Source organism: Phyllobates terribilis, unplaced genomic scaffold (assembly GCF_046119375.1).
Source record: "Phyllobates terribilis strain yellow unplaced genomic scaffold, ASM4611937v1 Scaffold_11__3_contigs__length_659146591, whole genome shotgun sequence".
NCBI classification, from domain to species: Eukaryota; Metazoa; Chordata; class Amphibia; order Anura; family Dendrobatidae; genus Phyllobates; species Phyllobates terribilis.
This window is the reverse complement of record NW_027362771.1, coordinates 565,887,516-565,914,044: the sequence shown is the minus strand read 5'-3', so window position 1 is coordinate 565,914,044 and position 26,529 is coordinate 565,887,516. Positions and strand designations below refer to the sequence as shown.

Below are 26,529 nucleotides of genomic sequence, written 5' to 3'. Positions count from 1 at the left end.
CCGTTGCCGCTACAAAATCAAGAGCTCCCCTTCATAAAAGCCAGAGCCAACCCTGTGATGAGGTTTAGTACATTTCTTCCGTTGATCCTTTTTATTTTATGTAATTGAATATGCTGTTTTGTATATGTAGCACCCCGAGGGCTCGGCTGCTACAGGGGTATTGCACCTCGAACCAGAGGTGTGGTATTCCACTCCCGGGTAAGGATGGAGTGTGGACTAGAACTCAGTTAGCTGCATGCACCACATACATCCCATTTCCGGGGGACAGATCAACGGTACTCCCACCAGATAAATGTGCAGGTACGACAGCGTCTGTCCCTGGCTGGAGTGGGAGGGGGGGAGGAATATCCCAGTGGTGTAGGAGTAGACAGGGGAGGGACTCTGGGCATAGGAAGGAGCCCATTGGTGGCTAGTCACCTGGGCTCGGGTGTCAGAGGGAGTATAAAAGGTGGGCACCATCTTAGGAGTTGAGTTCAGTCAGACAGAAGAAGAGGAAAAGAGTAGTGACAGGGAGCAGCAGCCCTGTCTGGGTGCTGCTCCTGAAGGGAGCAAGAGAGAGAAAGACAAGAGGAAAGGAACAAGGAACAAGGAAGGAATGGAACCTGGAGAAAGGCCCAGAGACATGAAGGAAGAGGGAACCCGAACACGTTAGGAGTCAGCGGGTGAAGGGTTGGCAGATCAGGGTACCGGATCCCGAACTGGTGGAGGCCACTCATCCTCAGCCAGGAACCGGAGGTCGTGGCCACGTCTTGGCGCGACCACTCACTACACTCACCACGAAGGCACGCCACATAGGGTCAGGGAAACCGGAGATAGGTTTCGCCACCAGAAGGCCCGAGGAAGCTGGACATGGGTGGGTCCCTAGTGGGGACGGCCAGAGAAAGGAACGGAGAAAGGAGTTCAAGGTCACACTCTGGAACTGCCTGGGGGTTGGTCGAGCCCCGTACCTGGTGGACGCAGCACGGCTCGGGTCGTCATCACCTGCAGGACTGACACTGATAACATCTGTGAGTAAAGCATTGAAAACTGCAATCAGTCTCTGTGTTCCATCGCACTACCAGCACTAAAGGTACCGGGACGCCCTTTCTATCACTCCCTTCACCCGTACCAGCTGCCCTGAGGCCATACCTCTCCCGTTGGGGGTTATACCACCATTGCTGCACACATACCACCGGCCTCAGCGGACTGTTCTGCAGCGGCGGCCTTGCGACCGCAAATCAACGGGTGGCATAGTCGACACTTAAACAACATCTACAAAGACTGCCACACACTTAGTTTGACCACCCTGGGCACGGACCGGGTCCCCGCCACTCGGAGACTACTACCCCCATCGGATCCGGCTCCGGGTATTCCCCCCCCCCGCGCACACGTGCGCCGCACTACAGCACTGGCCCAGGGGGCGCGTCAACTTTGGCGTAGTCGGCAGGATCTCGTGCCCGTAACCACCGGGTACTGCGTGCCTGAAAAAGAGACTTTTAAACTTACCTGTGGTGAAGATTCCCGCCATCCGGCGCCATCTTCAGCCTTCTTCCCGCCATCGGTGAAGATTCCCGCCATCCGGCGCCATTTTCAGCCTTCTTCCCGCCTTCCGTGGAGTTTTCCCGCCGTTGGACGCCATCTTGAAGACGCCGCGCGGGAAGAAGAGGGGCGTGGACTCCAAAAGCACGCGAGAACTGAAGCCCCGCCTCACGTCCAGACGTCGCGTAAGGTCCTGGAAGGAGCCCAGCAGACGCTGACGTCACAGGAGCGCGACGGAAGGTCCTCAACCCTGACGATCCACTGCGGAGCCGCGGCCTACGGAAGAGGATCATCGCAAGGTAGGCCACGGTCCACTAGGGGGGAGGAAGATGTCGGATACGGAGGAGAGCTTCACCGCCACAGCCGCCATACCAGATTGCAGAGCTGCTAGCGGTGCTCCAGAAGGAAGAACCGGAGTACGCGCAGGCCGCGCTGGAAGAGCTGAACAGGAGGATGATCTGGGCGCAACGAGACGTGCTCGCCGGGTGGAAGGAGGAGTTGACCCGGCGCACGCTGACCTGCCAACCGGAGGTGCAGCCACCATCCAGCACCGCGTCGATCCCGAGAGGCAGCAGAAGCGGACCGGAGGCCGGGGACGACGCCGCGGGGGAGGCCGCAACGACAAGTAAGGGGAACGCCGTTACTCCGGGCCCTGAGGCCGCGGACCTGCCCCTACCTCCGCCGCGGGACCCGAAGCTCTGGGTGCCGCACCGCCCACCGTACCTCCACCACCAGTAGTCAGCCCTCCAGCAGCAAGCTCTGCAGCGGAGCCTCGCCCTGAACCGTGCTCCCCAACACCGGGCACGATCAGAAAGTCACCGGCCTGGTTAAAAGGCCGAGTGCCCGCGGGCGCTGCACCCCAGCCGGGGCCCCCAGTCGTGCCATCATTGGGGAAAGACCTGTATGAGCAGCACACCTGCCCGGATGGGACACCATTCGTCTGGCCGCCTGAGTACACCAACCCCCGCTCCAGGAAGAGTCATCCCGTAGGAGCAAGGGCCCCAGATGAACCGCTAATCCCAGCTCCGGAGCCCGTGGACCTCTCTTCACCCCGCTGGAGGACGCCCAATTCGAGGGGGACCCCACTGGAGAAGACCTGATGGGGTTCACTCAGGAGACCCGGGCGGGCGCCGCCCGGCGCTATGAGACCTGCCGCCAACAACTGGCAACGTTTGAGCGGAAGCGGAGAGAGAGGAAAGTGAAGGAGGAGTGGCTCCACATTAAAAACGTGGAGCAGAAGACAAGGACCCGCCAGGACCCCCCGTACAGCTCACGGTCCCCGAGTCACCGGGACTGTTGTTAAGTTTCACATGGCATGTGGCTGGGGCATCATCTAAGACCCGAAGACCATAAGCCAGGTGTTTGTAAACAGGAGCGACGTAGAGTCCCACCTACCGGAGGGGCACAGTGGACGGGACCTGATGCCTGGAGATACCGTCACCTATACCAGGCATAAGGGAGTGAAGGGGTGGTACGCCCTTCATGTCCACCGGGTCAAGGAAGAAGAGGAGCAATCGTACCAGGAGGAGGAGGAGAAAGAGGGCCCGGACGGGTCTGAACCTGAGGAAGAGAAAGGAGCATGTGGAGCACACCGTTAATCGTAAACGGTAAAAGAGGAGATGTAAATAGTTACCCGACCGGGTATAAGGATTGTTGTGGGACTGTTTCCACTAAGAGTGTGGTCCCCGTTGGGACAGAAAGAGAACTGTTGCCTATTTTTGCCCTAATCCCTAACCTGACCGAGGACTGAGAGCGGTCATCCCTTCCCTCTACCTGGCCGAAGACTGAGAGCGGCCAGATCCCAAGATCCCAAGAACCCGAGAATTCAAGAATGTTTTATTTGAGAATGCCTTAATGTGAAATTTGATATGATGCCAAAGTTTTACATAGTGTTTTTGTAAAAGAGTTCCGGTGGCATTAGCCAGCTGTTGAGAAAACCTCCCATAAAGGGATGGATGAAAGTTGATGTGTTTTATGTGTACGTACACTTTAAAAATTGTTTTTACTCTATTTCAGCCCGAGGACGTGCTGTGGTTTACCAGGGGGGAATGTAGCACCCCGAGGGCTCGGCTGCTACAGGGGTATTGCACCTCGAACCAGAAGTGTGGTATTCCACTCCCGGGTAAGGATGGAGTGTGGACTAGAACTCAGTTAGCTGCATGCACCACATACATCCCATTTCCGGGGGACAGATCAACGGTACTCCCACCAGATAAATGTGCAGGTACGACAGCGTCTGTCCCTGGCTGGAGTGGGAGGGGGGGAGGAATATCCCAGTTGTGCAGGAGCAGAGAGGGGAGGGACTCTGGGCATAGGAAGGAGCCCATTGGTGGCTAGTCACCTGGGCTCGGGTGTCAGAGGGAGTATAAAAGGTGGGCACCATCTTAGGAGTTGAGTTCAGTCAGACAGAAGAAGAGGAAAAGAGTAGTGACAGGGAGCAGCAGCCCTGTCTGGGTGCTGCTCCTGAAGGGAGCAAGAGAGAGAAAGACAAGAGGAAAGGAACAAGGAACAAGGAAGGAATGGAACCTGGAGAAAGGCCCAGAGACATGAAGAAAGAGGGAACCCGAACACGCTAGGAGTCAGCGGGTGAAGGGTTGGCAGATCAGGGTACCGGATCCCGAACTGGTGGAGGCCACTTATCCTCAGCCAGGAACCGGAGGTCGTGGCCACGTCTTGGCGTGACCACTCACTACACTCACCACGAAGGCACGCCACATAGGGTCAGGGAAACCGGAGATAGGTTTCGCCACCAGAAGGCCCGAGGAAGCTGGACATGGGTGGGTCCCTAGTGGGGACGGCCAGAGAAAGGAACGGAGAAAGGAGTTCAAGGTCACACTCTGGAACTGCCTGGGGGTTGGTCGAGCCCCGTACCTGGTGGACGCAGCACGGCTCGGGTCGTCATCACCTGCAGGACTGACACTGATAACATCTGTGAGTAAAGCATTGAAAACTGCAATCAGTCTCTGTGTTCCATCGCACTACCAGCACTAAAGGTACCGGGACGCCCTTTCTATCACTCCCTTCACCCGCACCAGCTGCCCTGAGGCCATACCTCTCCCGTTGGGGGTTATACCACCATTGCTGCACACATACCACCGGCCTCAGCGGACTGTTCTGCAGCGGCGGCCTTGCGACCGCAAATCAACGGGTGGCGTAGTCGACACTTAAACAACATCTACAAAGACTGCCACACACTTAGTTTGACCACCCTGGGCACGGACCGGGTCCCCGCCACTCGGAGACTACTACCCCCATCGGATCCGGCTCCGGGTATTCCCCCCCCGCGCACACGTGCGCCGCACTACAGCACTGGCCCAGGGGGCGCGTCATATAGGTCGGCGATTACCCATCAAACGAGCAAAATAATTTTTAACCTGATGATTTTTTAACCTGGTTAAAAAATGATATTTTTTTGGCAGCACATTGCCCCATGTAACGGTTAATATGCTGCCAACAACATGACATTCTATGGTCACAACACAATCACATTAAGGGTGCAGTCAGACGGCCGTATAAATCCGACCAAAATCGGACTGCAGTGCATGGACTGGCCGGCAGCTCTCCCCACCTGAGTGTGACAACTGCATAGAAATATATGAAGCTGTTATACTCGGCTCAGGAGAGCCGCCGGCCAGTCCGTGCATTATGGTGCGATCTTGGGCCGATCTTTACAGAACTTTCTGCGTATAGAATGTTCATTAGCCTGTGTAAACGGGCCATAAACCAACGCCACTGTTATACACAGCACTGTGCAAACGTTTTGGGCTGGTGTAAAAAAAAATGCTGCAAAGCAAAAATGATTTAAAAAATAGAACAATTAATAGTTTATTTTTATCAATTAACAAAATGCATGAACAAGAGAGAAATCTCATCAATATGTGGTGTGACCGCCATTTGTCTTGAAAACGGCTTCAATTTTTCTAAGTACATTTGCGCACAATTTTTGAAGGGACTTGACAAGAAGGTTGTTCCAAACATCTTGGAGAACTAATCACAGATCTTCTGTGGATGCAAATCCTTCTGTCTCTTCATGTAATCCCAGACAGACTGGATGATGTTGAAATCAGGGCTCTTTGGGGGCCGGATCATCACTTCCAGGACTCCTTGATCCGAATTACATTGGCTGGAGATTTGGGGTAGTTTTTCTGCGTGAGAATAAATTAAGAGCCAATCAGACACCTCCCTGCTGGTATTACAGGATGGAGAAGTATCTGCCTGGATCACTCATCATTGAGGACACCATTAATCCTGATCAAATCCCCAACTTCATTTGCCAAAATACAGCCCAGACTTACAAGGAACCTCTAATGTGCTTCACTGTTGAAGGCACTCATTACTGTGCTGCTCTCCGGCCTTTTGGTGAATGCATTGACTTCTGTTACAGCCAGAAAGTTCAAATTTTGACTCATCAGCCCAGAGGACCTACTGCCATTTGTCTGCAAAGCAGTTCCTATGTTCTCATGCAAAGTTTAGTCACTTGGCCTTTTTCTCCATGTCAATGGTATGTTTATTTCTGTCTGCAATTCTTCCATGATGATCACTTCTGGCCAGACTTCTCAGAACAGTAGATGGATGTAGCTGGTCTCACTGGTTGCTGCCAGTTCTGAGCTGATGGCACTGCTGGACATCTTCTGATTTCAAAGGGAAGTAAGCATAATGTGTATTTGCTGCAATAAGTATCCTTGACCGACCACTGCGTTTACAATCATAGGTGTCGCCAACATCCTGGTGTTTCTTCAAAAGAGCTTGAACATCACATCTTGACGCCCCAGTCTGCTTTGTAATCTTTGCCTGGGAGACACCTTGCTGGTGCATTATAACTACCTTGCGTTGTGTTGCAGTGTTCTGTTTTACCATGGTGTATGATCTGTGACATGAAATGGTCTTCCACAACCTCACCTTTGTATCAGAGTTTGTCTGTTCCTCACCCAGTTTTAAGCCTCCGCCACAACTGTTTCCATTTCAGTTAACAACTATGTTTCTTCCTACAATTAATTAATCCGGCTTTGAAGGCAAAGGGCGGTCACATCAACTACTGATTTTGATTTAGATTTCTACTTTGTTCATTCACTTTGTACTTTTTGGTAATTGATAAAATGAAACTATTAACACTTGTATTTTTGCAAACATTCTTACTTTGCAGAATTTTTCCACACCTGAATAAAACATTTGCACAATACCGTACATATTCATATAAATCGTAATGTGTGCAATATACATGTGTATGTATAATATGTGGATAAATGTGTGTGTGTATGTATGTGTATGTGTATATATATATATATATATATATATATATATATATATATATATATATATATATATATATATATACACTGTATATATTTTTAACACATGGAGATTGCTTAACAGCCTGGATTGAGTCATGTAAAAAGGGCATTAAACATGCAATCCTAATGGAAGAGCAAAGATCTCCTGGCTGAGCTCATCCATGCACCGCACAGATGGACTCATAATGTCAATGAGGTCGACACCATATCAAACCTTATTTCTCCTGCAGCAGTGGAATGGATGATCTTCAAAGGTAGGTACAAATATCAACTCTATACGGTGCCTTGAAAAGTATTCATGCCCTGTGAACTTTTCCACAGTTTTTCACTTTACACCCACAAACTTAAATGTATTTTATTGGGATTTTATGTGATATACCAACACAAAGTAGCAAGTATTGGTGAAGTGTAAAGGAAATGATACAAGGTTTTCTAAAAATTTTAAAAATAAATCTGAAAATGTGTGACGTGCATTTGTATTCAGCCCCCTGAGTCAACACTTTGTAGGATCATCTTCTGCTGCAATTACTACTGCGAGTCTTTTAGGGGATGTCTCTACCAGCTTTGCACATGTAGAGGCTGAAATTTTTGCCAATTTTTCTTTAATAATAAATAATCTTTATTTTTATACAGCGCTAACATATTCTGCAGCGCTTTACATACATAATCACCGCTGTCCCCATTGGGGCTCACAATCTAGTTTCCCTATCAGTATGTCTTTGGAGTGTAGGAGGAAACCCACACAAACATGGGGAGAACATACAAACTCCTTGCAGATGTTGTCCTTGGTGGGATTTGAACCCAGGATGCTGGTGCTGCAAGGCTGCAGTCCTAACCACTGAGCTGCTCAAACTATCTCTTGCTCAGTGAGTTTGGATGGAGGTGTGGGTGAACAACAATTTTCACATCTTGTCACAGATTCTCAATGGGATTTCAGTCTGGACTGTGACTGGGCCATTCACACACAGGAATATGCTTTCATCTAAACCATCCATTGTAGCTCTGGCAATATGTTTAGGGTCGTTGTCCTGCTGGAAGGTGAACCTATGCCCCAGTCTAAAGGCAGCCTCTAACAGGTTTTCCTCCAGGATTTTCCTGTATTTAGCTCCATCCATCTTCCCATCAACTCTGATCTGCTTCCCTGCCCCTGCTGAAGAAAAGCCTCCTCACAGCATGATGCTGCCACCACCATGTGTGATGATGGGGATGATGTTTTCAGGGTGATGTGTAGTATTAGTTTTCCACCACACATAGCATTTTGCATTTAGCCCAAAAAAGTTCTCCTTTTGTCTCATCTGACCAGAGCACCTTCTTCCACATGATCACTGTGCCCTCTACATGACTTTTTGCAAACTGCAAATGGGACTTCTTATGGCTCACTTTCAAAAATGTCTTTCTTCTTGTTACTTCTTGGAACATACGACTAATAATAGTTGTCTTGTGGACACATTCTCCCACCTGAGCTGTGGATCTCTGCAGATCCTCCAGATTGACCATGGGCCTCTTATCTGCTTCTCTAACTAGTGCTCTCCTTGCTTGGGATGTCAGTCTAGGTGGACGGCCATGTCTTGGTAGGTTTGAAGTTGTGCCACACTCCTTCCATTTTTGGATGATGGATTGAACAGTGCTCCGTGAGATTTTCAGAGCTTGGGCTATTTTTTTTATAACCTAACCCTGCTTTACTATTCAACTTTATCCCTGACCTGTCTGGTGTGCTCCTTGGTTTTTACGATGCTGTTTGCTCCCTAATGTTCTCAAACAAACCTCTGAGGTCTTCACTGAACAGCTGTAGTTATAGTGAGAATAAATTACACACAGGTGGATTCAGTTTACTAATTATGTGACCTCTGGAGGCAATTGTCCCCTCAGGATTTTATTTAGAGGTGGCTGAATACAAATTCACGTCACAATTTTCAGATTTATATCTTTAAAATTATTAGTAAACCTTGTATTATTTCCTTTACACTTCACAAATACTTGCTACTTTGTGTTGGTAGATCACATAAAATCCCAATTCAATACATTTAAGTTTGTGGGTGTAATGTGAAAAAATGTGAAAAAGTTCACGGGGTATGAATACTTTTTCAAGGCACTGTATTTTCTCAATGATTTAGATTTGATGTAGAACCTATTCTCAGGCCTCCAGACGATCTTCTAAGGTTATATGTACCCAGCGACTTTTAAACTCAGGAGAACCAGCCAAGTTTTTCAAGCAGAAGATGGTTCAGGAAACTGTGGCATTTTTTTTCCCGAAGCAATTTCAGTCGCTTCATGACCGTTTTTCCGACTTTTTTTTTTATTGGTTTCCCATTTTTTTTGATAAGTCTTCTTTTTATTTTTTTTTCACTCCACTGATCAAGAAACCGCTAGTGATGGCATAAATTTTTCAATCGGTTCCCATGGCAGAAACTTCTTGGAAAAGACTTTGTGTGGACATACCCTCAATGAGTCAAGTCAATCTATGACAGCACATTGGATGACCAAAGCTGCCAATTTCTGGCTGGATTGTCCAACAATCACACCACACACTTATTTTTTTTCAATGACAGATTACTTGGTGGGATTTGAACCCGAGACCCCAGAGCTGCAAAGCAACAGTGCTAACCACTGAGCCACCTTGTATGAAGGTTGTCCTAACTTTTCCCCAATGGCAGATGTCTGGGGATAGAGGGATTGGGCTTTCGAGTTTCATCATGTTCTCTGAAGAGATAAGCCATCACCAGATGTGTCTGACAACGGATTATTCTCCTCTCCCTCACCTAGAACACATACTCACTCAGCCAAGTGTACATGTGTATTTCTGGAGGAATAGAGTTCAGCATAAATGAGACAGTTGGGAATTAGGAAGTCTTATTTAGCGTCACTGAGAATATGGTTAGTTTTTCCTGTTGTATGGAGTGATTGAAAAGCGTGTCGAAAACCACTAATGTCTTCATTCTGTCCATTGGTGCAGATGACCCATTCCCAGAAGACTTCTCCATTCTCATCACTCTCAAAGTCAGGAAAGGAGCCCAGTTCTTCCTCCTCTCCATTTACAATGACAAGGGTGTTCAACAACTGGGTGTGGAAATCGGACGCTCCCCAGTATTTGTATATGAAGATCAACATGGAAATCCAACCCCCGAGAACTACCCATTCTTCAAGAAGATCAACCTGGCCGATGGCAAGTGAGTAGACTGATCACACAAGATCTGAGAAATACAGGCTGGCGTTAGCTTTATTTTAAAGTGACTTTTATCTTAGATTACCCTGAATTAATGGGAATTTGTCATTAGAAAATGATCTAATGTTTAGATTAGATTTTTATGGCAAATGTATTTTAAAAAAATATAATATATACATTTTTATATTTCACTATATAAATAAATAAAAAATCTGGATGAATCGGGGTCTATTTGTTTGTATATAAGCGTTATCTGAGCATGCTCAAATTTGGACAAGATCATTGTGAATGGTGGATCCTGTGTTATCAGCTGTATATAGAGGTGTTATCAGTCATTATACAGAAGGAGGAGGAGGTGAGCTGTGATATCACCTATTGTGAATGGTGGATCCTGTATTATCTACTGTATATAGGAGGTGTTATCACAGCTCACCTTCTCCTCCTGTACAATGACTGATAACACAGGATCCACCATTCACAATAGATGATATCTACTGTATATAGAGGTGTTATCAGTCATTGTACAGGAGGAGGAGGTGAGCTGTGACATCATCTATTGTGAATGGTGGATCCTGTGTTATCTACTGTATATAGAGGTGTTATCAGTCATTGTACAGGAGGAGGAGGAGGTGAGCTGTGACATCAACTATTGTGGATGGTGGATCCTGTGTTATCTACTGTGTAGAGAGGAGTTATCAGTTATTTTACAGGGTAGAGAAAATGAACTGTAACATTATGTATTGTGTATGGTGGATCTTCGGTTATCAGCTGTGTATAAAGGTGTCACCTTTTATTGCAATCCTCTGAAGTAAATGAGACTTCTGAAAAGTCATCTGAAAGTATGAGTCTACTATAAAGCCCAGAGACCATTGTATATATTGCAAGATTTGTGATTGAGATATATAAAAGATATAGTCTGAAAAATACGGTATATATATATATAAGACGCACCTAGGTTTTAGAGGAGGAAAATAAGCAAAAAAAATTAAGCTAAAGATGTGGTCATGATGCCCTGTTAAGAGGGAGGGGGTCTGCTGCTGACACTGTTGTAGGGGTAACGTCCCCCAATTCTGTTAATATCCCCCATCCTGGTATATATGGCCCCCTCCTTCCTGTTATACGTGGCCCTCATCCCCATTCTGATATGCATGGCACCCCAATCCATCATCTTGGTATGTATGGCACCCCTCATCCCCATCATGGTATGTATAACACCTTTATCCCTCTTCCTGGTATGTATGGCACTCTTCATCCCTGTATGTATGCCCCCCCTCACCCCAGTATGTATGGCCCCCTTCATCCCAGTATGTATGGCCCCCCTCATCCCTCATCCCTGTATGTATGGTCCCCCTCATCCCTGTATGTATGGTCCCCCTCATCCCGGTATGTATGGTCCCCCTCATCCCGGTATGTATGGCACCCTTCATCCTCGTATGCTTGGCACCCCCTGATCCCCTTCACACTGCACAGAAAAAAAATAAACAATTATACTCAGCTTCTCTCTCCTCCAGCGCTGTGTCCTGCTCTGTGCCGGAATAGTCACTGCTCCCCACGCCGGGACTGTGTGCGTGGGGAGCAGTGACCATTCATTCTCCGTAATAGCACACACACTGTATCCGCAGCGCTGCTCCAGCTGCGCTCCTCGGTCAGCGTGCCCGCTATTAATGTCCCTGAATATTCACCACACCCATGGGAGTGGTGAATATTCATGGGCTTTAATAGCGGGCACACTGGCAGCCGTTGTGGCTACAGTGTGCGCACTGTTAGGGAGAATTAATGGTAACTGCTCCCCACGCACGCAGTCCCGGCGTGGGGAGCAGTGACCATTCCGGCACATAGTGGGACACAGCGCTGGATGAGAGAGGAGGTGAGTATAATTGTTTTTTTTTCTTCTGCACAGCGTGACGGTGATCACGGGGTGCCAAGAATACCAGGATGAGGGGGGTCATACATACAGGGATGAAGGGTTCCATACATACCAGGAAGAGGGATGAGGGGGCCTTTTATACCAGGATGAGGGATAAGGGGGGCCATACATACAGGGATGAAGGGTGCCATACATACCAGGAGCCGTGCTGCAGGCACAGTGTGCCGACTATTAAGGAAAATGAATATTCACTGCTCCACGCGCCCATGGGCATGGGGAGCAGTGAATATTCATTTTCTTTAGTAGCGGGCACAGTGCAGGCTGCAGCAGGCGGCTGCTACCTCCTGTGCCCCGCTACTCTGTCACTTCCCCCACATCCCCCACCACCCACAGCATTTATGTATATCGTACTATAAGACACAACTCCCACTTTCCTCCAAAATTTTGGAGGAAAAAAGTGTGTCTTATAGTCCGAAAAATATGGTGTGTATATATATATATGTGTGTGTGTGTGTGTGTGTGTATATGTATATATGTCCAGCGCTGTCCAGCGCTGTCTGCTGCAGCTTCCCGGATGTTGCAATGACAACCCGATGTCGTCATGACAACATCTGGGTCATCAGACAGCAGGAAGATACTTTTGTCATGCGCAGTGCATGACCAAAGTATCTTCTGCATCTGCAGCGCTGACAACCTGTGCTCCATTCCTATGCTATACAGGTGAACAGAGTAAAAAAAAAGTGAAAGTCCCATAGTGGGACAAAGAGTAAAAGTAAAAAAAGTGTTAAAAATTGAAAAAAAAATGTAAAAAATAATCCACCAAAAATAAAAATATAATGTGTCCATCAAAAAATATTAATATGAAAAAAAACAAAACAATAAAAGTACACATATTTGGTATCGCCGCATCCGGAACGAACTGACCTATAAAACTGTCCCACTAGTGTACCCCTTTAGTGAACACGGTACAAAAAATAGAAAAAAAACGAAGCAAAAAACAATGCTTTATCATCAAACCGCCAAACAAAAAATGGAATAACACGTGATCAAAAAGACGAATATAAATAAAAATGGTACCACTGAAAACGTCATCTTGTCCCGCAAAAAAACTAGCCGCCATACACCTCCATCAGCCGAAAAATAAAGTTATAGCTCTCAGAATAAAGCGATGCAAAAAAATATTTTTTTCTATAAAATAGCTTTTATTGTGTAAAAGTGCCAAAACATAGTAAAACTATATAAATGTGGTACCACTGTAAACGTACTGACCCGAAAAATAAAGCTGCCTTATCAATTTTACTACACGCGGAACAGAATAAAAAAATTAAAAAAAAAAAAATCCTGAATTGCTGGTTTTTGTTTATTCTGCCTCCCAAAAATCAGAATAGAAAGCAATCAAAAAATGTCACATGCCTGAAAATGGCACCAATAAAAACGTCAACTCATCCCACAAAAAACAAGCTGTCACATGACTGCGTCTTTTAGTGTGTGACAGCTGTCAATCATAAAAACCGATATGATTCTGGTATCACTGTAATCGCACCGACCCGAAGAATAAAGTTGTCTAATCGCTTATTCCGCACGAGGAACGGCGTAAAACTCTAGGGTTAGGGTTGTGCTAGAGTTAGGGTTAGGGTTAGGGTTGGGGTTGGGGTTGGGCTAGGGTTGGGGTTGGGGTTAGGGTTGGGCTAGGGTTTGGTTTAAGGTTGGGCTAGGGTTTGGCTGGGGTTGGGGTTGGGCTACGGTTAGGGCTGGAGTTGGGCTAGATTTAGGGTTGGGTTCGGGTTGGGATTATTTTCAAAAGTAAAAAAAAAAAAAAAAAAAAAGATGACGATATGGCGACTAGTGTTGAGCGCAAGTGCTCGCTACTTGAGGGGTGCTCGGGTATGCACTGAGTATCACGGGTGCTCAAGTGACATGCTTGAGTCTCCGCTAGAGATGAGCATTGTTCTACTCGAACTGTTCGCCAATCTCAAATTCGAGCTGTTTTGGGCGGTGTTCGAGCCGTTCGGCGAACACGAACAATTTGAGAAAAATTCGGCTGTTCGAGGTTATGTTCGATAACTGTTCGTGCACCAAAATCATAACTGGATTTTTTCTCAGTAATGATGAAAATTAATGTTAATACGCAGTTTGAGTGTACAGCGGGGCGGGGGGAGGGGCAGGGGATGGATCTCTGCAGGAACAATGAAGATCTCCATTTTTTTTTCTCTTTCCCGCATTTGCAGTGGGGAGGTGCAATCTGTCAGCCTATCAGCAGCGCACATACGGAGCGAAGTGCTTTTTTTCACACAAGCAAGGGCATGTGTCATTGGCAGTGTATGTCACATGTCCTTGCCCTATAAGACCAAGCCATTTTCCCCGTCGCCACCATTTTCTCACTGCTGCAGCTGCGTGTTAGACGGCACCGCTGTTGCTGTGTGCGCTATACCTTGTTAATTTCAAGCCAATTTTCGCACAAATCTACAGATAGCTTGGGAGTAGGGAATAGTTGTGATTGCAGTCCTTTTAAGGACTAGGTTACAGCATTTCCTACGACTTTTATCAGGGAGGTCTGTGCTCTTAAATAGATAGGTTGTGGGAGTAAAGACTAATTGTAATTGGAGTCCTTTTCAGGACTAGGTTACATCAGTTCCTATCAGTTTTTGCCAGGCAGGTCTGTGCCAGTGCTGTGCAAGTTTTTTTCACAGCATTTGGCTGAATCTAGCAAAGCTAATCCTTTTTGGCCTATTGCAGAGTGTGTTAGTCAGTGGAGTAGCCTATCTGTGTTGCAAGATATACCACCTGTGTATAGAATACCAATTTTTTTACTGCACCTAGTGAAGTAAAATCTTTTGGGCATAGCATCATTCTATTAGTCCATCTATACTGACCTCCATCAGGTTGCAAACTGAATATAATTTTTTTCTGCATCTAGCTCTGAAAAAATATTTGGGCTTCTAGCAGTGTGTGGGACTTGGTCTATTAATCCATCTATACTGACCTCCAGCAGGTTGCAAATTGAATATAATTTTTTTCTGCATCTAGCTCTGAAAAAATAGTTGGGCTTCTAGCGGTGTGTGGGACTTGGTCTATTAGTCCATCTATACTGACCTCCATCAGGTTGCAAATTAAAAATAATTTTTTTCTGCATCTAGCTCTGAAAAAATATTTGGGCTTCTAGCAGTGTGTGGGACTTGGTCTATTAGTCCATCTATACTGACCTCCATCAGGTTGCAAATTAAAAATAATTTTTTTCTGCATCTAGCTCTGAAAAAATATTTGGGCTTCTAGCGGTGTGTGGGACTTGGTCTATTAGTCCATCTATACTGACCTCCATCAGGTTGCAAATTAAAAATAATTTTTATCTGCATCTACAGTACCTCTGAAAAAATATTTGGGCTTCTAGCAGTGTGTGGGACTATTTGTATTAGTCCATCTATACTGACCTCCATCAGGTTGCAAACTGAATATATTTTTTTCTGCATCTACCTCTGAAAAAATATTTGGCCTTCTAGTAGTGTGTCGGACTTTCTCTATTAGTCCATCTATACTGACCTCCATCAGGTTGCAAATTAAAAATAATTTTTTTCTGCATCTAGCTCTGAAAAAATATTTGGGCTTCTAGCAGTGTGTGGGACTTGGTCTATTAGTCCATCTATACTGACCTCCATCAGGTTGCAAATTAAAAATAATTTTTTTCTGCATCTACCTCTGAAAAAATATTTGGGCTTCTAGCGGTGTGTGGGACTATTTGTAGTAGTCCATCTATACTGACCTCCATCAGGTTGCAAACTGAATATATTTTTTTCTGCATCTACCTCTGAAAAAATATTTGGCCTTCTAGTAGTGTGTCGGACTTTCTCTATTAGTCCATCTATACTGACCTCCATCAGGTTGCAAATTCAAAATAATTTTTTTCTGCATCTAACCCAGCCAATAGTTTTGGCCTAATACCACAGTTTGGCCACTCAGCTCTGCTCGGTTACCATCCATTGCTTTTTTGTGCAAACAACTCCAGAGTTGTGAATTAGTTAACCACCAAAATGAGTGGAAAAAGGCCTGCTGCTGGTGGAAAGGGGAATAGGCGTGTTGGGAAGGGGAAAAAAGGTTGTGTCCGTGGGGTAGGTGTTAAAGCAACAGTAACATCTGCAGAAGAAAGACCATCTTCCAGCCAAACTAAAATGTCTACTTCTTTTAGCGGACAATGTGATAAGATCCCTTTCTTACGGCCACGCCAATCGCTACAAATTCCAGATGAGGCACAAAAACAGCAGGTGCTTCAACGGATATCAAGTGCTCCTTTAAGTGGGCTCTCCTCCACATCAACTTCAACATCACAAATACTCCAGTCCTCAAAGGTGTCACCCAAATCGCACTTGCTTCCTCACAGCTCCCAAATCTCCAGCTGCCCGTCTGAGTATGAGGTAGAACAGATGGTTGAGTCTGCAGAGCTGTTTACTCATACTATAGCCTGGGAATCAGAGGTCGACTCCAGCGCTTCTGTGAATCCAGACGAGGAAATGATCTGCACTGATGCCCAGAATCTTTATGAGTCGGATCCAGGACCAGACGCAGAAGGTTCTGACCATAATGTAGACCCTCATTCCCAAACTGTAACTCCTGTTGGTGGAGACAATGAGGAAGACGATGATAAGACTCAAATACCTGATTGGAGCGACAACTTTAGTTTTTTGTCAGGGCAGGAACAGGTTGGCTCTGAGGACGACGGGTGTGATAACGCACAGGGTGATGATGATGAGGTCGGAGATCCCACTTACTGTCAACCCACAGTCAGCCAAGAGATGAGGTCAGCAGAGGAGGTGGAGGAAGATGCTAGTGACGACGAGGTCAGGTTGCGCCTTCCTGGACAGAGACGTAGTACTGGAAGCACGTCAACAACTGCATCCTCAAACACAACTCTGCCTCTCACCACAAGTCGTGGTGGCTCTTCAGGTCGCATGGGTGCTAAGCCTTGCATAGCCTGGGCATTTTTTCAGATCGATAAAGATGACCCAACTCGTGTTATCTGTAACATTTGTCAGCAAAAGCTAAGTAGAGGCCAAAAAATACATAGTTTGAGTACTTCATGCATGAACCGGCACATGGACATGAAGCATAAGTTGCAGTGGGAAGCTCAGTGTGCTACAATGCGGCCTAGCCGGCCGGGCCAATCACCGTCTGCCATATCTTGTGCATCCGCGGCCTCTTCATCCTCTGTGACTGGGGGGACAGCAGTCACACCTGTTTTGGGGCGCAGACCTGCCACCTCTTTACCCGCAACAGCCAACGTGATTGGCAGGTCATCATTTTCTTTGGAGGTGGTAACAGCAGCTGGTGTTGAGCGCTGTCCGACATCGATAGCACCACCTTTGGATCAAGGCAACCTAACATGTCCGCCTGCATCTTCCTCACAGACCGGCAGTTTGCCGGGGACACCCTTATCAACCCCGTCTAAGCACAATAGCCAGCCCTCGGTCCCTCAGATGTGGACAAGTAAAAGACCATTTCCTCCTAGCCATGAGAAAGCTAAGAGGTTGAATTTCACCATCTGCAAGCTCTTGGCTACAGAAATGCTGCCTTTCCGCCTGGTGGACACAGACGATTTTCGAGACCTTATGTCCGTCGCAGTGCCCCAGTACCAGATGCCCAGTCGGCACTACTTCTCAAAGAAAGGTGTGCCTGCGCTCCACCAGCATGTCGCACACAACATCACCGCTTCTTTGAGAAACTCTGTGTGTGACAGGGTGCATTTCACCACAGACACTTGGACGAGTAGGCATGGACAAGGGCGTTACATGTCGCTGACTGGGCACTGGGTAACTATGGTGACAGCAGGACAAGGGGCTGCTGTCCAAGTCTTGCCGTCCCCACGAGTTGTGCGTCAATCCTCTTTATGTCAAAGTTCCTCCACTGCTTCTGCCTCCTCAACCTCCTCTCGGTCTTCCACCTGCACCCAAAGCCTGTCTGGTCATGCCACAAGCTTTCTAACTGCGCAGAAGGGATCCTGCACACCTCCTTACTATGCTGGCAGTAGGGCTCAACGTCATCAGGCGTTTTTTACATTGAAATGTCTGGGAAATGTGAGTCACACAGCTGAGGAGTTGTGGTCAGCTCTGGAGAACCAATTTCATGAATGGTTGTCTCCACTGGACCTGAAACCAGGGAAGGCCGTGTGCGACAATGCTGCAAACCTGGGTGCGGCCCTTCGCCGGGGCAATGTCACACACGTGCCTTGTATGGCTCACGTGTTGAACCTGGTTGTCCAGCAATTTTTAGCCCACTATCCCAGACTAGATGGCCTTCTGCAGAGGGCACGGTCGCTGTGTGCTCACTTCCGCCGTTCGCATCCCGCAGCTCAGCGACTTACATCTCTACAGAAGTCGTTGGGCCTGCCACTTCACCGGCTAAAATGCGATGTGCCTACCCGGTGGAATTCAACTCTGCACATGTTGCAGCGACTGTGGCAGCACCGACAAGCCCTGGTGCAATACGTTCTGACGTATAGCCTGGGCCAACGAGATTCAGAGGTGGGGCAAATCACGCTGGAGGAGTGGTCTCAGATCAGGGACCTATGCACCCTTCTGCACAGTTTTGAAATGGCGACGAAGATGTTTAGTGCTGACGATGCCATTATCAGCATGACTATTCCGGTGATTTACATGCTGGAGCACATGTTAAACAGAATTCGGAGTCAGGTGGTGGCACAAGAGGAGGTGGAGGAAGTAGAGGAGGAGGAGTTGTATGCGGAAGGGCTAACATCTGCAAGGTCCAGACGGTCGGCAGCACCAAGGCGGCAGGCATGTGAGGGTGGGGGAGATGGTTTTACCAGGGCGCATGGTAGCAGCCAAACTAGTGAGGAAGGTGCAGGAGCCCAGGAAGAAGTGGAGGACGAACTGATGGAAGACTCATCAGATGAGGGAGACCTTGATCACATTTCTGTTGTGCGAGGTTGGGGGGAGAGGACAGAGGAAGGAAGCATGATTGTTACCTCGCCACCAACACAACAGGGACTTGGTGCTCCTGGATGCGCAACACACATGAGAGCCTTCTTGCTGCACTACCTGCAACATGACCCTCGAATTGTGAGAATTAGAAATAATCCTGACTACTGGGTTGCCACACTGTTAGATCCCCGGTACAAAAGTAAATTTGCAGAAATTATTCCTGCCATAGAAAGGGATGCACGCATGCAGGAGTATCAGCAGAGACTGTTGCAGAATCTTACATGTGCTTTTCCACAAAATACCAGTGGTGCACGTAGTGAATCTCACAGTTCCAACTTGCCAACCGTGGGACCGTCAAGTGTTCAACACTCAAACCGTAACAGAACCACAGTATCTGCTGGTAACATCAATTTTGCGGAATCATTTCACCACTTTTTTAGCCCATCCTTTGCAAGGCCACAGGAGACAAGAAGTCTGACACATAGTCAACGCCTAGAGACGATGGTACAGGAGTATCTCCAAGTAAACATTGAAGCCACGACTGTGTCACTGGACCCTTGCTCTTTTTGGGCTTCCAATCTGGATAAATGGCCGGAGCTAGCCACTTACGCCTTGGAGATCTTGTCATGCCCCGCAGCCAGCGTTCTGTCTGAACGTGTGTTCAGCGCTGCTGGTGGTGTGCTGACAGATAAGCGCACGCGGCTCTCCACTGATAATGTAGACAGACTCACGTTCATAAAGATGAACAAATCATGGATCCGAAATGACTTTTCTACCCCTGTGTCATCCTGGGGAGAGTAAAAGCTTGATGATTGGTTAAAATCACCCTACCAACCGTTTTAAGCTTTCAAATTACTAATCATGTTTATCTGTATCTTGACTGGAAAATAATTTGGGCTTTGTAGCAGTGTGCAGCACTGATCCTATTAGGCCATCTATACTAAAGCTTCACCAGATTTAAAATTAAAAATAATTTTTAGCTGCATCTAGCCCGGAAAATAATTTTGGGGCTCCGAGATGCGCAAGGCACATAAGTGCCTTCTTGCTGCACTACCTGCAGCATGACCCTCATATTGTCAGAATTCGAAGTAATCATGACTACTGGGTTGCCACACTCTTAGATCCCCCAAACTTTTTGATCAACCTTTTCATTTTAATAAAGACCAAAAAAATGGTCATTTTTGAAATTATAAGCATTAGCAGGTTGTTAGAAACTGAAATCAAACAGTTTTCAACTGAAAACTTTATTCTAGGTGATGTTACATTTTCACATAGGACCCCTTGTTCGAAAGGAGCTTCTGAACTCTCTCGTCCATTGAATTTGTCAGGTTTTGGATGGTTTCTGCTTCAATTGTTTTGCATGAGGACAGAATACCCTCCCAGAGCTGTTGCTTAGATGTGAACTGCCTCCCGCCATCATAGACACTCCTTTTAATGATGCTCCAAAGGTTCTGAATGGGGTAGAGGTCAGGGGAGCATGGGGGTCACACCATAAGTTTGTCCCCTTTTATGCCCATATCAGCCAGAGATGCAGATGTTTTATGTGCAGCATGAGATGGTGCATTATCATGCAGAAAAATGATCTTGCTGTGAAATACACGGTTCTTCTTCTTGAACCATGGCAGGAAGTGCTGTTTGAGAAAATCCACATACATTATGGAGTTCATCTTTAGCGCCTTCAGGGATCCTAAAGGGGCCGACAATCTCTCTCCCCATGATTCCAGCCCAAAACATTACTCCACCTCCTCCTTGTTGGCGCTGTAGCCGTGTTTGCGTGGGGTGTCCATCAACCAGCCATCCTCCACTCCATCCATCTGGACCATCGAACGCTGCACGGCACTCATCCGTGAACAAAACAGTTTTGAAATCAGTCTTCATGTAATGTTTGGCCCACTGGAGCCGTTTCTGCTTGTGTGAAGTGGATAGAGGAGGTTGACAGGATGGCGCATGCACAGCTGCAAACCTCTGAAGGACCCTGCATCTTGTTGTTCGGGGGACGTTGGAGGCACAAGCAGCTTCAAAAACTTGTCTGCTGCTATGACAAGGCTTTTTTGCCGCTGCTCTTTCAACCTGACGTAATTGCCTGTAGGAAAGAGTCCTCAATTTGCCCTTATCAGCACGCACACGTGTGTACTGTGAATCAGCTACATACTTCTTGATTGCCAAGACACTTCATCCTGATCATCGCACAATGTTGATTGTAGTCATGCCTTGACCTAAACACTCCACAATTTGTTGCTTCTCAGCAGCCGACACATCCTTTTTCTTTCCCATTTTGGCAGAAAATGTAGGCTGCTTAATAATGTGAGAGAGCCTTCTTAAGTAGTCTTGCCTTTCATTGGACACACCTGCCAAACTAATTAGCACAGGTGTCTGCAATTGCTTACAGTGATATAAAGAGCCCTGACACACATCACCATCAATGAGTTTAACTGACAAACAAACAAATTCTTCCCTTATCACTCCTAAACACTTTTTGTATAATAATTTGGAACGCAGTGTACATGTGCTTTTCCACAAAACACCAGTGGTTCACGTAGTGAATCTTACAGTTCTAACTTGCCAACCGTGGTCTGTATGGAGTTGTTCAATAAAGGGCCCAAAATTAAGATAACATAGATGGGAGAGGTCTCTATGAATAGGAATTCCTAAGTATTTGATACCCTGTGAGGGCCAGGCAAAGGGACAGTTGGACTGGATGGAATCCTATATGGATTTGGGGAGGGAGACATCGAGGGCCTCAGACTTCGCTGCATTGATTTTAAAATTTTACCATGTAACAAAGTGATCTATTTCAGCCATAACAGCAGGGATGGATATATGTGATTGAGTGATATATACTAGGACATCATCAACAAATAGAGAGCACTTGTACTCGGTGCCTCCCACCTCAATCCACCTAATATTGGGGTTATGGCGAATTGATGAGAGCAGGTGCTCCGTCACTAGGATGTATAAGAGAGGGGACAGAGGACATCCCTGCCTTGTCCCATTGGTGATTGTGAAAGGTGATGAAAATGTTCTGACGCGCCCCCTGGGCCTTGGGACACCCGGAGCCGGACCCTTTTTGGTGGATGCTGGTGGTTGTAGTCTTCGTGGCGGCGATCCGGTTCCGTGGCTCAGGGCGGTCAAACCAGTGGCGGAACTATTTATGTGGTTTTCATGTTTAAATGTCCGACTACGCCACCCGTGGATTGCGGTCAGAGTGAACCGCCGCTACAGGGCAGACCACTGAGGCTGGTGTTGTGGGTGCAGCAGAGCGTAGCATAACTCCCCACGGGAGGAGTATAGCCTCAGGGCAGTGTATGCGGAGGATGGGGGTGATGGTGCAGGGCAGCAGCAGTAACGACACGGAGTCAGTGATGCAGTTCAGGGCCTTTACTCACAGTTCTTATTATCCAGACCACGTCTGCAGGTAACGGCTGCCCACGTCGTACTGTGCTCACCAGGTGAGGGGCTCAGACAACTCCCAGATAACTTTGGAGCACTTCACAGGACCCCCTTTGTGTGTCCTTTGTCTGGCCTTTCTTACCAACACTTCTGTCCGGCTGCCTCGGGCCTCCTCTTGGTAAACTTGGCGCCAGTTTCCCTGACCCTATGTGGTGCCTTCCTAGCGGGTGTAGCGAGGGGCTGCGCCACATAAAATGTCAGAGCCTCCGGTTTCTTGCTGAGGGTCGTTTCCTGCCTCCACTAGTTCGGGGACCGGTCTCCCCCTTTGGCCTGACCCCTCCACGCAGGTGGATTCGGGCGTGCGGTGGCGACTCGCCCGTCCGCACCCCTGGGATCCCTTCATTCCTCGTTCCTGGAGCCTTCTCTGCTCCTCTTCCTTCCTTCTCCCTCTTCCAGGCCTGGGCCTCTGTTACTAGGCCCGCCTCCGGAGCAGAGCTCATGCAGAGCCCCCGCTCCCTGCCACTTCTGCTCAGACTTCTCTGCACTGAACTAAGATGGTGCCCACCTTTTATACTCCCTTCTCAATGCACCCAGGAACTGCTTCCTCCCTGCTCCTGCACTACAGGGTTCCCCTTCCTCAGTGTTCCCTCCCCCCACTCCAGCCAGGTACAGGGACTGTCGTGCCCATCTCAGGGGCATATTGGTCGCCCTGCCCCACGGCAATGTGGTGTAATGCATGCAGGTGTCGGGTCCTGATCCACACTCCATCCTTACCTGAGAGTGAGATATCACACCTCTGGGTGAGGTGCAATACGTCTGTAGCAACCGAGCCCTCAGGGTGCTACAGTTCCATTTATCTTCAGCCTAGGTGACGTATTGCGATACAGGGCCGTGATTTTGGCTATAAAAGGGTCCCCTAGACCCCTACCCCAAGCTTTTTAAGAGAATCATATATGGCGTGCCAGGAGACTCTATGGAATGCTTTCTCAGCATCCAACGAGAGTATCTAATTACAAATTTTTAACTGCATCTAGCCCAGGAAATACTTTGTGCCTAGTAGCAGTGTCTGCTAGTGAGCGGATTATCCCGGCTGTTAAGCAAGCTGCACCACCTGTAGTTTAGACACTTAATTTTTTCAAAGGAAATGCTTCGGGACCATGGGATACTTAGTGAAGAGCATCAGGAGGCACCCCAAGGCATAGGGGCTGGGACTGGCAGTAGGATGCCTTGCGGTGGACAGCCGACCTCGATCCTTATAAAAGCTTTTTAACTGCAGCAGCTTTAGTGGACGCTACTGGAGCTGGAATTACCGCGGCTGCTGGCATGAGACTTGCCCTCCAATAGATCCTTGTAAATGGATTTAAAGTGTATTCATTCAAATTAGAGAGACAATTTAAATTAAAAAGCTTAGAGCTGCCTCCACCACAGGGGGGCTCGCTCGACCCACCAGCGGACAGGCACCAGTATTGGGAGAGGGGGGCTGGCCGTCAGGGTTCACCGCGGCTCTGGCACAAACCCGGCGACACGGAGGTGGCACGGGCAGGAGCGGACTGGCCGTGTCGGCTTCTCACTTTTTGGATTTTAGAAGGGCATGACATGCCTATATCTGTGTCTCCCCCTCCTCTTACTCCTCCACCTCTTTTATTTTCGCATGACTATATGTACTTGTCACTTTTCCATGTGTTAGTTATGTCTTCTGAGCAGTTTGTCAGCTTTTGGACACCTTTGAAGGTGTTTTCTATGTGTTTCTATGTGTTTTTGTTTGCCTGCCATTGGTTTTAACGGTGTTCGAAGGTGTTCGACGAACAGTTCGACGAACAGTTCGGCGAACACACGGGTGTTCGACGAACCGAACCGAACTCGAACACTACGGGGGTGGCTCAACACTAGTCTCCACCACATATGCTTTGCGGCCAAAAAAACCTTGCGGGGATTGCCTGCTATGCACGAGCGATCCCCCATGTTTTTTTTGGGTGTCTAATAACCATGAAACATGCGGGCGGGGACTCGAGCATGTCACTCGAGCACACGCGATACATGGTGCATACCTGAGTACCCGATACAAACTCAAGTAGCGAGCACTTGCGCTTAAGACTAATGACAACTTATTCAATATGATGACCTAATGTTCTCAAATTCTGTGTCGCACCCCTGGGTTAAAAATGTTCACTATATCCCTTGATAAAATCCTTGAGGGGTGTAGTTTCTAAAATGGTGTCACTTGTGGGGAGTTTCTACTATTTAGGCACATCAGGAGCTCTCCAAACACAACATGGCTAATTATTCAAGCAAATTTTACAATCAAAAAGTCAAATGGCGCTCCTTCCCTTCCGAAACCTACCGTGCGCCCAAACAGTGGTTTTCCCCCACATATGGGGTATCTGCGTGCTCAGGGGAAATTGCACAACAAACTTCATGGTGCAATTTACCCTGTTACCCTTATGAAAATGCAAAATTGGGGGCTGAAAAACATTTTTGTGGGAAAAATGAGAAAATTTTATTTTTATGGCTCAATGTTATAAACTTCTGTGAAGCACCTGGGGGTTCAAGGTGCTCACCACACATCTAGATAAGTTCCCTAAGGGGTCTAGTTTCCAAAATGGTGTCACTTGTGGGGGGTCTCCACTGTTTAGGAACATCAGGGGCTCTCCAAACGCAACACGGCGTCCGCTAATTATTCAAGCAAATTTTACATTCAAAAAGTCAAATGGCGCTCCTTCCCTTCTGAGCCCTGCAGTGCGCCCAGTGTTTTTTCCCACATATGGGTATCTGCGTGCTCAGGGGAAATTGCACAACAAATTTTGGGGTCCATTTTTTCCTGTTACCTCTGCGAAAATAAAAAAAATTGGGTCTAAAGTAACATTTTTGTGAAAAAAGTTAAATATTAATTTTTTTCTTCCTCATTCCAAAAATTCCTGTGAAGCACCTGAAGGGTTAATGAAGTTCTTGAATGGGTTTTTGAGCACCTTGAGGGGTGCAGGTTTTAGAATGGTGTCACTTTTGGGTATTTTCTGTCATATAAGCCCCTCAAAATCACTTCAAATGTGATGCGGTCCCTAAAAAAAATGGTTTTGTAAATTTTGTTGGAAAAATGAGAAATCGCTGGTCAACTTTTAACCCTTATAGCTCCCCAATAAAAAAAAAATTTTGGTTCCAAAATTGTGCTGATGTAAAGTAGACATGTGGGAAATGTTATTTATTAACTATTTTGTGTGACATAGCTCTCTGATTTAAGGGCATAAAGATTCAAAGTTTAAAAATTGCAAAATTTTCAAAATTTTCACCAAATTTCCTTTTTTTTCACAAATAAACGCAAGTGATATCGAAGAAATTTTACCACAATCATGAAGTACAATATGTCACGAAAAAACATTCTCAGAATCAGGGGGATCTGTTGAAGCGTTCCAGAGTAATTACCTCATAAAGTGACAGTGGTCAGAATTGTAAAAATTGGCCCGGTCATTAACGTGCAAACAACCTTGGGGGGTAAAGGGGTTTATTGTGACAGAAAGCAGCCAATCAGTGGTGGGGGCTTGGTTGGACCAGAAGGCACGAGACACCTAGTCCTGTAATGATGATCTCTTGACGATAAAATACTGAATGTATTGAAACAGCAAAACACAGCCTAGTGAGACATCCCTGAAATCAGGGTCTCTGCCCCTACATCATGCTGCTCTCAGATTACATAATAAAAATATGCTGACAGATTCCCTTTAAAAGGTGCAGTTTTGTTTGGAGTTCATATTTTCGAATACTCTATTAGCTACAGATATTACATTGAGAAACAGTTAAAGGAGCTTCTGGTTCTGTCTCTGGTTAAAGGAGTCGTCCATTGTACAGGTGATAAAATTCGATAGTGGGGGTCAAATCGCCAGGACCCACAGTTAGGATGGAGCGACAGTTCACATATCACCGTTTGATTCATTTTCTGTGCACAGCGCTCACCGGCTGTATAGGAAATGAGTGGAACGGCGGTATAGCTCACCCTGTGGATACGTGATAACTTGTTTTCAATGGACAATCCCTTTGAGGAGTTTGGATTTTATCTGTTGGCTGATGGCAGCAGAATTGTGAATATCGCTCTGGCTGTAAATTAAACCTGACTTGTACAATATAAAAAATTTCACTGCAGAAAGTAAATTCCACATGAAGCGAAAAAGTGGTACCCAATATTTGAATATAATTAGCAAAGGATAAAATAATATCTCTTTATTATAACCTTATATTAAAACACAAAACTGGACACAAAGCATGTAAAAGACACACACAGTGTACTGATTGAAGAGATGATCACAAGTGTTAGGTCAGCCTGATGAAGACTTGGCCTAACTAACCCAATTGATATAATGTGGTGGGACCCTTAACAATATAAGG

The 26,529-nt window shown here is 46.8% G+C and overlaps 1 protein-coding gene across 1 annotated transcript in view; it reads left to right on the top strand.

Moving 5' to 3' along the window:
* The window catches only part of COL5A3 (collagen type V alpha 3 chain), a 280,312-nt gene that overhangs the window by 116,100 nt on the left and 137,683 nt on the right, over positions 1–26,529 (top strand). Inside the window, 1 exon segment of the mRNA XM_073654124.1 lies at positions 9,763–9,976. Coding sequence (XP_073510225.1) covers positions 9,763–9,976 — 214 coding nt within the window.